The sequence below is a fragment of the Leptodactylus fuscus genome, chromosome 1 (genome assembly GCF_031893055.1).
Source record: "Leptodactylus fuscus isolate aLepFus1 chromosome 1, aLepFus1.hap2, whole genome shotgun sequence".
NCBI classification, from domain to species: domain Eukaryota; kingdom Metazoa; phylum Chordata; class Amphibia; order Anura; family Leptodactylidae; genus Leptodactylus; species Leptodactylus fuscus.
Window position 1 is genome coordinate 210,229,542 of NC_134265.1, and position 15,531 is coordinate 210,245,072.

Sequence of the window (15,531 nt, forward strand, 5' to 3'; positions counted from 1 at the left end):
CTGTTTTGTCTAAGTAAAAGTTAATAGCATTAAAGGGGTTTTCTGGGACTGAACTATTGATCCCTAGGATAGCTTATCAATATCTGGTAGAGATCCAAATTCCAAGATCCTTGAGATGAGCTGTTTGAAAAGGCTACTATAGCTTATTCAAGTGAATGGGGCTGAGCTGCAATACGACCTTGTACAAATATAAAATATCGGTCTCACCTGAATGCTGCAGTCTTTTCAAGATGTTGGTTGGTGGAGGTCGTGGGTGTCAGAACCCCCACCTATTAAATATTAGTGACCTGTCCTAAGGATAGCACATCAATAGTTCAGTCCCAGAATTGTCAGCGGCATATATGGAAACCAGACAGATGTCCACTGTTATGTAGGAAAAGTGCTTTAGGGGCGTGGCTTAGTCTCCCTGGGCTTGACATCCACTCTAGATCCTGGCCAGAGGATCCCTCTCATTTGCATATGAATAAAAGAGTGATCACATGAAAATGAAGCTCCAAAGCTGATTAATAGAATCCCTTCTACAAGATTCTGTGATTTAGTTTTAGTACAAATTTACTGCTGACGTTCCTGTTAATAAAGTGCTTGCACATTGCTGAAATTTTGCTTCTAGCAACAAAGTATATTAGAGTGTGAATGGGAAGAGGGGCATTAGTACAAGTTGCGTGAAAGGATTAACATGCCTTCAGTTTTGTGGAAACCTGTTCATTCTCAAAATCAGTTGATACAGAGGACTTGGACATGTTGGAATTATATTTTCTCAATAGCTGACACTGAGAAGTCTGGTTGTGTGCTTCCATTTTATTGTAATTCACTTATATAGTGCCGTTATATTGCACAGCGCATTACAGGCTCACAATCTAAATTTCCTATTAGTATATGTAATCTTTCATCGGGATTGGTCTGTATGAAACAGCTGACAACACGAACCAGGGGATGTGGAGGAGCTGGTTGCATAGTCAGAAACTTCATGTATTATTACACCTTGTACAGTAATTATGTGCTTTTGGCTGATCAGTCATTATGCGCCAATAATGGAATCTTTGGCTTATTTTATCTTATTCAGTATAATTAAATCTTCCCAAAATGTGTGAAACAAGCCTAAAGAGTACCAGTCACATTTAGGTTTTTGACCCACATTGCCTAAAAATGTTATGAATCAGTTAAAATTGGCATCCCTACATATCCAAATTGCAGATACTTTTTAATTCATGCAAATTGTATAGTATGAAACTCTGATTACTTTCTATATGGAAATACAAACACAGAGCCCTGCATCTAAATTTGTTAGGGAGCGTTCACACTACCGTCATTGTCCGACAGCTAGTGTCCGCTGCTAATGTCCGTGCGAGATTTTGAACGGACACTAGCAGCGAACACTACCTGTCGGACAATGACGGTAGTGTGAACGCTCCCTAAGTGTTGTCCTACGCTTTTTTTTTCTTCTCCTTTTTAAGGCTATGTGCTGGAAACCCTATAAAATAATGAACATAAAATAACCTATAGTCACCTTTTGAATGTAAAGCTCCTCCATGATGACTGCCGTACCAGTCATGCTGGAGCACTGGACATTTAAAAGGTACATAGAGGTTATTTCATTGATTTATAGGGATTTCTACGAATGGAAATAAGTTATCTGATAAACCCTTTAATAACACTTTGGTTGCCGCTGTTATGAGGAAAAGCAATATGGGGCAGATTTAGACAATATGGGGCAGACTGGTGTTTCATATGGCATCCTTAATTAAAGGACCCCACAGCTGCAAGGTTTGCCTGCTATATGTAGAAGCTTTGGTCTTGTAATAAATCAGGCACATGCCTGTGCATCAGATGGTGGCAGTAAACTGTCGCAAAGGGGTTAATAAATTTTAGTGTATGTTTTTTTGTATGTGTGTGTTTGCATGGATATGCACATTAGTGTATATTATGATTTACCATTAAGGCTATGTTCACATCTGCATTGCAGTCTCTGTACGAGACTTTATCACAGATTCCTCTCAAAATCTTGTAGGACTTTTCTCTCTGCCAATTTTATAGTCTATGGGGTCTGCAGGAACCACGGTTTAATTGGACGTGTGGACCTGAACGACGGAGACCCGAACGCTAGTGTGAACCTAACATATATTTTTTGGGGAATCTTCCCTGTAGAAATGAGGTGATTTTGTTTACTTGTAGTAAAAGACATTGTAAAATTGCTAAATACTTTATTTCCTTAGCTTATTGCACATGAGCACAAGGCAGCTCATTAATCTGAACAGCAGTGCTACCATATTTGCTATGCACACCACAACCCCCAAGCTCCCTGTATGTCTTTTTATCTCCGCCATTGATTAAAAAAAAACAAAATTCATCAAGGATGCTCTATGAATATGCATGAACAGCCTAGATTAATATGCATAATTATGTAAATTAGGTAGCAATTAGAAACCAATTCTTGAGGGTGAGGGGAGGAATGGGGGAGGGTTGCTGGCACAAAAGGGTGAAAGGTATTGTTTTGCCTCACTATTTTGTTGGTTCTGGGCACCATTGTGTATGTGAGAGAGGAATCTCCTTTCATATGACACCTAAGGTTGCGGTTTTATCTATATTTTTTTTTTCCAGACATATCATTGTTTGAAAACAGTCAGGATTAGGATATTGGTATGCAGCTGCTAATACGTATGATAAAAATATTCTAATCCCAACCGTGTTTTCAACCAGTGACCTCTCTGGAAATAGTATAGATAGCACTGCAACCTACGTGTTAGAACTTTCCAGATATAACTGTTTGAGGTGACCCTCCCCTACCATCATTTTCTCTACATTTTATACAGCTCTGTACTCAATATACAGTAAAATTTAGTGAGAAGCAGGAGCAACTCTCAATACAGAAGTAAAGGAAAGAATAAAGAGATGCAGGATTTCACTGAGCGGAGACAAAATGTGTTAGTAAAGTGTATTATAAAATGTATTAATGGCACAAATACTGCCAGAAAATCCAAAGTTGCCCGAAAGTTTCAATTCTTTTATTTCTGAAAAGACAAAAATCAGGTTCATCCAGGGGAAAGAATGTGGATAAAAGGGAAAGTAAAGGGTTAAATATGGCTGACAAGTGTGCTGCAATGTTAGAGAACAAGAAGTAAAAGCTTATATTAACTGCTCAAGTGGCAAGTGTGAAAACTGCAGGGCACACGAATATGCAGCTAGAATTTAAAATAAAATGTAAAACCAAATGTAGATAAGGCTCTATTGAAATGATGTGGGTTTGTTTTTTTGTTTTGTTTTTTTCCCATGGACACAGAAGTATGGTATACTATGTTTGTTTTTGTTTTTTTGTCCTTCGAAAATCGGACACAAAATAACGGACTGTAACTGATGGCTAACAGTTAATGTCTGTTATAAGTCTCTTACCCATAGACTTCAATATTAAAAAATAAAGCACGCCTGACATCTGTCATGACTCCTTTTTTTATTTTTTTGCATGTAGGCTTTTTTGTCCGCAAAAAAACGGACATGTGACGAATTAGGTGTATAATGGCCACAATTTAAAATCCTTTTGAAACCAATGGAAATTTTAACTGATTTTTGACAGTTCAGCTAGTGTCCGTTGCTAAAATCTTGTAATGGACAATAGCAACAGACACTACTGCCGGTCACCAACGGAAGTGTGTACACCCCCTAACACTTATACATTGGTGCACATTTATCATGCATTCTACACATGTTTCTGGTATAAAATGTCTACTGAAAAATCTGAAATTTCAGCCTTTGGATTGAAGGAAGGGATTATATGTGTGTGTTTGTTTTGTGTATGTTTTATACCAGTTTTTTTTTTATTATTGGAGCATACTCAATATATTGCCCACTGCTAAACATTATAAATGGCTTTTGAAAAGGGATTTTATGAATAAAGACATGTATGGCATAATTGATATCTAAGACACCTGAAGAATACATGGATAAGGCAAGGGTTACACAGCTGCAACTCATATACTGAAGATTGCTCTTGTGCCATGCTACGATTTGACGATCATAAAAAATACACAAGTAAGCTGCATGCCACTGTAGAAGTCAAGTCAATAAATGTTTTCAAAAAGGCATTCTTCTGTACCCTGATGTAAACTTTAACTGCTGGGTTTTATTTTTTCTGCTTACAGGAATGGAAGAAAGAACTGGGTCTTGGGCAACAAATGATGGGTCCACATTTGACCAGAACAGAGTAAGTAAGAATTTTCTGAATGCACACAAGGCATGTTTTTTTTCCCCTTAAATTATTCATAGTGTCTCCTCAAACAATTGGTTCCTGCCCAAATAGGACATGGTGTAAGTTTGAGAAAACAGTAGTGTATATGGCCCCATTCACAGAGTCTGAGTCCAGTTCGTGCCTACTGCACCACATATATGAATCCCAACCATGTAAATAAACCATTACATGTATAACTGTACTTGGTTTGATTTTATGCTGTGCAGTGAACTAATTGAGCTTGTACAGACAACAAATTGGATAATAACTCTTATTGATGGTTTATGTCCCCTCAGGGTTATGGTGACACCAGTCATTATGGGGAACACAGGGATTTACCCTCGCATGAAGGCAACTTGTCTACAACTTTTTTGCCATCAGGACTTGTGGGTGAGTTTGTGAACTGCAAAAAAAATAAATAAATGAAAGGAGTAACCTGGGACTTAAAGGGATTGTCCCATCTCAAGGATCCTATCTATACTGGTAGCTTATGTAAGTTAACGACTTTTCCTAAAATATATTGCTTTAGAAATGCTGCTTTGTTTCCCTGCTATGTGACTTTATTCCTCCCATTGTTTACACAGTGTTCCCATAACCATGGACCTGTGAGATAGAACAATTGATGTCACTTACTCAGTGCTGGCAGGACAATCAGTTCAGCTAATTGCAGTTTGCTGATAAGTCTCTGTTATCTCTCTATGTAAACACACAGAAATGCATGAAGTGAGAAGTAGAGACTGCAGGCAAAGCTGAAATGGGAAAACCCCTTTAAATATTAATTAGTATTGGTCATCGATGCATGATTGTGGGGTCCGAGACCTGAGATCGCCGCTAATCAGCTGTTTGTAGATGTGTGAACACACCTGGTACAGCAGAAACTCAATACCATTCAATAACACAAACAGCCCCTCTAAAACGCTTGGCGCTGTACTTTATTAAAGGGGCTGCCGCCTTTTCAGCTAGTTGATTTGTGGGGGGTCCTGAGTGGTGTTGGACCAGCATTGATCACATATTGATGACCTATACTAAGGATAAGTCCTGTCTATATATAAGTTCCAGAAAATTATTGTGCTTGTAAATTTGTAAACTTAAGGATACATTGTAGAATACCAGTTAAATTACAAGCTAAAGGGCAGTGCTGTGTGCATAGATAAAAGGGAGCATCATAATATACGTAAAAATGAAGCTCTGGTCTGGTGCACCTAAACATCCCCATATTCTAACTTAAAGAGAGTCTGTCAGCAGGAAAGTCTGTATGAAATATAGTCCTGTATCCTGCTTAACTGCTTCCTTGCCTGCTACTATCATTCAATCTCTCTGTTGGTACGTGATATGCATAGCACATTGTAGCCACTATATCAGTGTGATACCTGTTGTTTAACCCTACTGTGTTCTTTCCTGTCTCATTTCCCTCTCTTTGAACCTGGCCTGATTGCCTCTGCTTATATGCCCACCCATATTCACACCTGATAGACATCTTACACACCTAGGCTTGTATAAATGTAATAGCTTAGGTCATTCTGGCCTTGGTCATTCTGCATCCAAGTGCATCTAAGTGTAGACTTCAGAATTATACCAGAATTGAACCAGAAGGGAACAGAAGGTAACATAATCCATCTGCTGTAAACTGCTCACTTGTCTACCAGAAATGTTTCTCATTTCAATCACTGTTGTTCTCCCACTCCTTGTAAAAACCACCTTTCCACCCCAAACCAGTCTGGTCAGTAAAGAAATCCTCATCTCACCCTCTCTCCTACCCCACCATATAACTTTCTCTGCACAACTCCTCACAAACCTGCAGGCTTTCCGCCCCAGACACATACAACCCCCCCCGCAGCCTCTCCTACCTACACCTGCTGTCCCTCTCCCTGCTCCTCCTTACTTCTGGTGACGTATCTCCTAACCCTGGACCTCCACAGCAAATCTCCACTGTCAGCCGTTTCCCCACAACTGGCGCTAGAGCACGGAACCCCCGAAATCTCAAACCAATCTCACTCACTCCTACCCCTCCCCCTGCCCTCCCCGGTGCACTGTGGAATGCCCGCTCCGTATGTAATAAACTTACCTACATCCACGACCTTTTCATTCTCAATGATTTTACATTTCTTGGTCTCACTGAAACATGGCTGACCCCCTCAGACACAGCCTCCCCCGCTGCACTCGCCTATGGAGGTCTGCAATTCTCACATACTCCCCGCCCCAACAGCAAACCTGGCGGAGGCGTAGGCATCTTCCTGTCAGACAAGTGTTCATTTGCCCCTATCCAGGCGCTACCTGCCCTTAACCCCCCCTCCTTTGAAGTGCATTCTGTTCGTATCTACTCACCCGCCAACCTCCGACTGGCCGTCATATATCGACCGCCAGGACCTACCGCTGCCTTTATCGACCACTTCACCCCCTGGCTCACACACTTCCTATCTACAGACACCCCCACCATCATCATGGGGGATTTCAACATCCCCATTAACACAGACCACCCTTCCGCCTCCAGTCTCTTGTCCCTCACCACCTCCTTTGGTCTCTCCCTCTGGTCCTCTTCTGCCACCCACACAAAGGGGGGCACACTAGACCTAATATTCACCCGCCTCTGTTCCATATGCAACCTCTCTAACTCTCCATCCACGCTCTCTGACCACAACCTGCTAACGTTCTCTGCCCTCTCTTCTCCAACGGACCCCCCACTCTCTAAACCACCATGCCCCCGCAGGAACCTCAACCGCCTTGACACCTGCACCTCTCAGACTCTCTCCTACCACTCGCTGACATATCCTCAATCCAGGACACAGATGCCACTGCTGCCTTCTATAATACCACCATTACCTCAGCCCTTGATTCTGTAGCCCCCTACACAAACTCCAGAGCCCGACCAACCAATAGACAACCCTGGCACACTGACCAGACTAAAAAACTGAGACGTGCCTTGCGGGTTGCAGAGCGCCTCTGGAAAAAAAGCCACTCCCAGGAGGACTTCCTCAGGTACAAAGAGGCAGTTCTCACATTTAAGAACGCACTCACCGCCGCCAAGCAGGTCTACTTCACCACACTCATATCCGCACTCTCTCGCAACCCCAAACAACTATTCTCCACCTTCAACTCCCTCCTCCGTCCTCCCGCCCCCCCTCCGACATCACTTATCTCAGCTGACGACTTCGCCTCCTACTTCAAAACTAAAATTGACACCATCAGAGACAGTCTCACCCTACTCCCCCGACAATCCATCCACCCAACTACTCGCTGCTCCCCATCCCTGACCTGTTTCTCCTCCATCACTGATGGAAAAACTCTCCTCCCTAATCTCCAAATCCCACCTCACCTCCTGTGCGCTCGACCCGATTCAATCACATCTCATCCCCAAGCTCACTGAAGTTATCACTCCAGCCCTAATCCATCTCTTCAATCTATCCCTAACCAATGGATCCTTCCCCTCTGCCTTCAAACACGCCACTGTCACTCCTATACTTAAGAAACCGTCCCTGGACCCGTCCTCTCCTGCCAACTATCGTCCCATCTCACTGCTCCCGTACGCCTCAAAACTTCTCGAGCAACACGTCCACTCAGAACTCTCCTCCTATCTCTCGTCCAACCTGCTCTTTGACAGACTTCAGTCAGGCTTCAGACCCCGGCACTCCACTGAAACTGCCCTAACAAAAGTCACTAACGACCTGCTAACCGCCAAAGCCAAGCGCCATTACTCTGTCCTCCTCCTCCTCGACCTCTCCTCTGCCTTTGACACAGTTGACCACTCCCTCCTGTTAGAAATTCTCTCATCCCTTGGTATCTCAGACCTGGCCCATTCCTGGATCTCCTCATACCTCTCTGACCGCACATTCAGCGTCTCCCACTCGCACACCACCTCCTCACCACGCCCTCTCTCTGTAGGTGTCCCCCAAGGCTCCGTCCTAGGACCCCTCCTGTTCTCCATCTACACCCTTGGCCTGGGCCAACTCATAGAATCTCATGGCTTTCAGTACCACTGCTATGCCGACGACACCCAAATATACATCTCTGGACCAGACATTACCTCCCTGCTGGCCAGAGTTCCAAATTGTCTAGCGGCCGTAGCCTCCTTCCTCTCCTCCCGCTTTCTCAAACTCAACATGGAGAAAACAGAGTTTATCATCTTCAGCCCATCCTGTATGGCCCCTCCACCTGACCCATCTATCAAAGTTAATGGAACCCCACTTACCCCTGTCCCACAGGCCCGATGCCTTGGGGTTACCCTGGACTCTGACCTATCCTTCAAACCACATATTCAAACCCTCAACACCTCTTGTCGCCTCCAGCTCAAGAACATCCACCGAATCCGCTCCCTCCTCACCCCAGAAACTACCAAGATGCTCGTCCAGGCCCTCATAATCTCCCGCTTAGACTACTGCAACACCCTTCTGCATGGACTCCCGGCAAACACCCTCGCCCCCCTCCAGTCCACCTTAAACTGTGCTGCTCGCTTAATCCACCTCACCCCCCGATCTTCATCGGCTGCTCCCCTCTGCCAGTCCCTCCACTGGTTACCCATAGCCCAGCGAATTGAGTTCAAGCTACTAACGCTAACATACAAAGCCATCCACAACCTGTCCCCTCCATATATCTCTGACCTCATCTCCCGCTACCTGCCCACACGTAACCTCAGATCCTCCAATGACCTCCTACTCCGCTCTGCCCTCATCCGCTCCTCACACAACCGTCTCCAAGACTTCTCCCGTGCATCCCCCATACTCTGGAACTCCTTACCACGACACATAAGACTGACCCCCACAATCACAGGATTCAAGAAGGCCCTGAAGACTCACCTATTCAGGAAGGCCTACAACCTCCAATAACACTATCACCGCACCGCCATCTGTACAGTCTCCCCCTCTCCTTCTGTCTCTACCCCCTTCCCTCATAGATTGTAAGCCCTCGCGGGCAGGGCCCTCTACCCCACTGTGCCAGTCGATCACTGTTAGTATGATATGTACCTGTATATTTTGTGTATTGTATGTAACACCCAAATGTAAAGCACCATGGAATTAATGGTGCTATATAAATAAACAATAATAATGAAAGTAATGTCAGTATCTTGTAGGGCAACTTCTCCACTTTTCAAAGATACCATTCTCTTTTTCTGCATTGCAACCCAATTTTCATTAAAATCCGCTTTTAGGGGGGATGTCACTCAAGCTATGTGGGTAGGAGCTGGGCAGAAGATAGCGGTTATTATCTAGAGCAGAGAGTGAAGTCCCAGCAGGAATGGAAACACCATTAAAGGGGCTCGATCAGTAAAACCTAAAAAAAAAATAATCTACTTACGCATTGTGCACTGTGGGCGGGCATTCAGGGTGCACCGTCTTCTTCATCCACGCCTCCTCTTCCTCCGATGTCTTCGGGTCCCATCCTCCTCCGGTGCTCGCGAACTGCCAGTGATAAAAAAAAAAAAAAAATTGCCTGGGCGCATGCGCAGTAGCCGTAGTAGAAGCAGCATGCTACTGCGCATGCGCCCAGGCCATTTTTTTTTAATCACTGTCAGTTCGCGAGTGCCAGAGGAGGACGGGACCCGAGGACATCAGAGGAAGAAGAGGCGTGGATGAAGAAGACGGCGCACCCTGAATGCCCGCCCAGCGTGCACGATGCGTAAGTAAATCACATTCTTTTAGGGTATTATTTTAAAACGGGGGGGGGTAGTTTAATATAACTTTTACGGTGCCTGAATAGCCTTTTTAAAGGCTATACACACATATGTGGTTCTCTATCAGCATGATTTTGCTGATAGAGCCCCTTTAATTCCCTTTACTAGCTAATCTGCATAAAATAAAAGTGGTGTGTTTTTGTTTTGTTTTGTTTTTTGTGTTTTGTTTTTTTTTGTTTTTTTTTTTTGGGGGGGGGGGTTAAAAATGAAAATGGAGCTGAAATGAAAAGAATCTTTGGAAAATGTAGAAGCAGCCCTACAACATACTGCCATTGGTTTAGTATCAATGACCGATCTTTAAGTAAATTTTTGCTACTCAGTTTGCTAACCCTACAGAAACTCTTTAGATCTTTGCATTTTCTTACCACCTGTTAAAATGGGGACAAGATCAACCTGAAATGATTTTCTTCTCATCAGCACTCCATTGAAGTCACTTGGTCTGTTTCTGTAGGTGCTTGTTCAGGTTTGTATAGCAAACATGAATGATTGGACAACCCCTTTAAAAGGAGGTCTGCCACTCCAACAATCACCTATTCTAAGGAACCGTTAAGGCCAGTGCCTGAAACTCATTGCAGTCTATGCAACTGGCCTTCTTGAAATATAGATGCTGCAGTGACTAAGGGCCACAGTTCAGTAAAAGCTGTTGATAAACTCAAAAACCCCAGACTGTCTTGCACTGTAATCAGTCTATGATCTACAGTGCTAATTGCGTAGTTGCGCTATTACCTAGACTCTGTCTAGAAGTGGGTAGTCCGTAGCACTGTCACTAAAAATTCACCGCCTTTAACTTGAAAAGAGGATAACTCTGATAATAGGCGAGTCCTATTTAATATCACCCAAATGCAAAGGGTTTCTTAGAGGTAGGGGGTAACAGTACTGCAGCGTCTTGGGAGCAGGGTGAATAGAACTGATGATACCCTGACCAAAGGGTCATAAACTTACTCAGCTGCCTTTATACCTGTTTGGCTCAAGGCTTCCAACACAGTGTCTGCCTAAAAACACGTGATAAAGTCCTGCAAGCACAACTTTTTCATTTGGGAAAGTGACAAAGAAAACAATGAATATCCAACGGACCTCATTAGTGTTCCTATGACAGTAAAAATGTGCGGATGTGAACCCAGTTTTAGTATGTAGAAAGTAGTTAGCGTGTGGTTGAATAAGTTCAAAAAAATTAATTTTTTTGCAGAATTGCAAAAAAATAAAATAATTCATGGCACATATAAGAGGACTGTATATCTTGCGAACCTTTAAAAACTAGTTATATATTGTTTATTGGTTTATGTATTTTAGGGAAAAATGAGCGAGCCTCATACTCGACATTTGGGAGAGATCCTGGAATTCCTGGAATGAACCAGGTAATTGAATATGTGCATGCTTGTATTTAGAAGAAAATATACCTCAAGCCATCAACAACAAAACAAGCCACTTTAAGTGTTCTGACATGTCATATTAACATTTTCAAGACCAAAACTTCCCATGCCCAAAGGCCATATTTGAATGTTGATTGATTTTTTATTTTATTTAATTTTATACTTTTTCCTTAATTCATTTAAAGAACACAAATGTATGTCACAAAATACTCCCTGCATTCTCCTACATGTAAGGGTGTGCCCACACACTCTCAATCTGCACACCATTTTTTTTTTTTTTTTTCCAATGGGAAGCAGAGATCGAAGCAGAATAAAATAAGCATCCTGCTCGATCTTGCCACAGATTCCATGGATGACTCTGCTGCAGACCACATGGTGCGAGCCATTCCACTAATTAGGCCCATTTATTTCCGCTTAACCAGTAAGGGGAAGCTGGGGAAAGGCAGAGGAGCGGTCATTTTTTATTTTTAGTTATTTCTTTGTTGGGCTAGAAAGACGAAATCTAATGCTAGACAGTTTTTCTGCCTATGTCACCTGATCTATTTTCTCCCAGTATTCGTCTGTATGCAGATTAGAGGATAGAGATCTAATGCTTGCTGGTCATTAGATAAGGGGATGCAAATCATGTCCTCCTAGTTTGTTCCTCACCCCCATCAAATTGTTGGAAGTCCATGACAGCATCGAGCCATCACAGGTTTCCATGGAAGCACCTAGACTGCGGGGAGTAGGCTTTCCTGCTTTGGAGTCCGATTGCTGAACACATTGCTTACTTTGAGCACTGTTTTCAACCTGTTTTGGAAGGGAATGTGAAGCTACAACAACAAAAAATGGTTGTGTGTGTGTGTGTGTGTAAGGCAAAAAACATAAATAAAAATACTTAGTGCATACAGTTAGAACAAATACCCTAGAGTTGTCTGCACAATATGAGGAATACTCAAGTCTAATGTACATATCTGCACACTAGAGGTGCATCACCTGCCGTATCTAAGCTTGGCCCATTTCCAAGGTAAATGTTAACTAATATAAATTTGTGTATATATAGACATTATAGAATGGCACAGTTTACCAAACAAAAACAGTTCATGAATAAGCAGTTAATGCATGCCACTAGAAAGCTACATGCGATATCTATTCAGAAGGGGTTTTTTTTTTTAACCCTGTGTTTGAATACCCATAACCCCTTTGTGATCACTGAGAACTCTAAACAATACTATATATACAGCATTATGCAAAAAAAGCACTCCCTGGAGCAACCCCTATCTAAATAACTTACATCAGTTTTCTAGTTTAGACCCACCAGACTTATCATTTGTGCCAGCAGTCTGGTGTAAATGATGCAGGATATTTACAACAGTTTCATATGAGGTGTGCCGTCTGCCACCTCAGGGGTTATGAACACTGGGGTATTTAAAATGGAAGAAAAAAATTACATTTAATTATTGCTCAAAATATAGATACTGGTGTTCAAAAAGAATTACCATATATACTCGAGTATAAGCCGACCCGAAACAAGAATTTACAAGATTGTGAACCTGTTCAATTTATTGGCAGACTGTGATGTTTTAGAGGGTCTCCTGAAATGACTCCTGGTTATATAATCTCAAAGTTTCTCGCTCTAGTTGCAGGTTTCTTAGTAATATGATCCTCTAACTTTTTTTTGACATAAAAGTATGCTCCAATATATCTCCAGTATATAGCTTACAATTAATCATAGTAACTAGTCGAATCCGACTATCAGTACCGTATTTTACGGACTATAAGGCGCACTGGACTATAAGGCGCATTGCCCATGAGCGCCTTATAGTCCGTCTCGGTTCATATATAAGGCGCACCGGACTATAAGCCGCAGTCCGGTGCGCATTATATGTTATTGAAAGCGGCGGCAGGCAGACTTTGCCAGCGGCCGCTTAACCCCCCGCGTGCCAGCCGCTTCTATTGGAAGTGCTCGGCAGGCGAGGAGGGGCTCTATCAGCAAAATCATGCTGATAGAGCCCAACCGTAAAAGTTAGATTAAACTACCCCCCGTTTTAAAATAAAAGCCTGAAACAGAATGTGAAACTTACCGAGCGGTGCAGGGTGGGCGGGCATTCAGGCCTCCTCTTCCTCCAATGTTCCGTCCTCCTCCTCCGGCGCTCGCTAACTGATAATGGCTTGGGCGCAGTAGCCGTAGTAGAAGCATTATGATATTGCGCATGCGCCCAGGCCATTATCAGTTCGCGAGCGCCGGAGGAAGTGGTCAGGACATCGGAGGAAGAGGAGGCCTGAATGCCCGCCCGCCCTGCACCGCTCGGTAAGTTTCACGTTCTGTTTCAGGCCGACGTGACAGCAGGGCTGCCGGACACTTCCCATTCATTTCTATGGGAGCCGGCATGCGAGCGCTCCCCATAGAAATGAATGGACTGCTTTTTTCCATTCATTTCTATGGGGAGCGCTCGCATGCCGGCTCCCATAGAAATGAATGGGAAGTGTCTGTCCATTCATTTCTATGGGGAGCGCTCGCATGCCGGCTCCCATAGAAATGAATAGGAAGTGTCCGGCAGCCCTGCTGTAATGCCGGCGTGTACGGCTGTGATACACGCCGGCGTTCCGTAGTGTGAATGCACCCTTACGGTGCCTTTTATGTATGTATGTAAGCGGCACGCAGACTTTGCCGCCGCTTCCATCCATATATAAGGCGCACCGGACTATAAGCCGCACTTACGATTTCTGAGGAAATCGTAGGTTTTTATGTGTGCCTTATAGTCCGGAAAATACGGTACATCTTTTTCTGGACCTAATTAAGTTCCTTGGATCACTTTTTCATGCGGTCTCATATCCACAGGATATCCTTCTTTTTTTTTTTTTTTGTCTTTTTTTTCTGGGATAACCTCTTAACTTTAATATGTGAGTTGGTTCTTGTGCGTGGCGCTTAAAGGGATTCCAGCATTAGAATTCCCTTTTTTAGCTAAGTACATGTAGGAATAGCCTTAAGGATATTCTCCTCTTGCCTTTATTATTCTGATTATTTATTCAGTTCCTGAGAAATATGTTTTTTCTTCCTTATGTAAATGAGTTATCATGTAGCACTGGGGGCTTTCCCCTGCGCTCAAACATCACAGGGGTGTCCCCTGTACTATCTAAAAACTCTCCAGCGACGCGTCTGTCTTCTTTTCTGGACTGCATCCTCTTCGCCAGGTCATCAGCCACATCTTCAGTCAAAATCACCGACTCCGCATGTCCGTTGGCCATTTTCCTGTGACCGAACGGGAGAGGCCACAGGGAAGTGGCCGAGGGACATGCGCAGTCGGCGCTTTTGGATGAAGACTAGACGGTGAAGTGGGAGAAGAGGTGGTCCGGAGAAGAAGATGGAAGCGTTGCTGGAGAATTTTCGGACAGCACAGGGGAACACCCCCAGTCCTGTCTGAAAACTTATTTACATAAGGAAGAAGGAATATATTTCTCAGGAATGGCAGCGCGGATCAGAATAATAAATGTAACAGAAGAATAGCCAAAGGCTTTTCCTACGTGTACTTAGTTAAAAAAGGGAATTCTAATGATAGAATCCCTTTTAAATACTTGATCCTCACTACAGTTGCGTCTTAAGACGCTATCCCAAAAGTATGTTTTGTTTTGTTTTTTTCATACGTGCATGTTGGCAATGTGTAAGAATTACATAAGGATTGCTATTAGGGCTGATATTTGGCTTTTCTTTTGGAATCTGTGGAAATAAAAAGTATTCTTCTTATTTTACATCAAATGTTTTTTTCCTCTGCCACTGACAAAAATCAATATACAGTTTGCCATCTTGCCAAAACTACCACACATGAACACTATAAAATATAACCTTTATTGAATATAACAAAAAAAAAAGTCTGAAAGTTAGAGGTGTGTTTCAGGGTTATTTTTTTATTTTTTAGTTAAATTCAGGCACAATTTATTAGTTATATTTAATAAATGATATATTATAGTGTTAGTATGGAAGTGGAGTAGTATTGGCCATATGGTTGAGCAAAAAAAAATATTTTTAAAATAGTCTGTGGGAGGTGAAGAAAATTCATACTCTCCTGTCCCCAGTGCTCTGATGTCCTCTCGGCGTGGTCCGGTTCTGCTGCTCTGGTGTCTTCTCAAAGAAACTGTAGGCTGTGACATACTGGATCTGTTCCATTGAAGGGAAGAGATCCCGGGACACCATGTGCCCTTTGCTGAGGTCACTGATCGACATTATTGGGCACATGCGGTCAGGTCTTCCCTGGAAGACAACAATGGACCAGACCACGCACTGGGGAAAGAGGAGTATG

The 15,531-nt window shown here is 43.1% G+C and overlaps 1 protein-coding gene across 4 annotated transcripts in view; it reads left to right on the forward strand.

Moving 5' to 3' along the window:
• TCF3 (transcription factor 3) overlaps window positions 1–15,531 on the forward strand; it is a 104,302-nt gene that overhangs the window by 38,456 nt on the left and 50,315 nt on the right. For all 4 annotated transcript variants that reach the window (XM_075283186.1, XM_075283203.1, XM_075283212.1 and 1 more), the window contains 3 exons: window positions 4,134–4,195; window positions 4,516–4,609; window positions 11,175–11,239. In XM_075283186.1, the coding sequence (XP_075139287.1) occupies window positions 4,134–4,195; window positions 4,516–4,609; window positions 11,175–11,239 (221 nt within the window). The remainder of the gene's footprint in view (window positions 1–4,133; window positions 4,196–4,515; window positions 4,610–11,174; window positions 11,240–15,531) is intronic.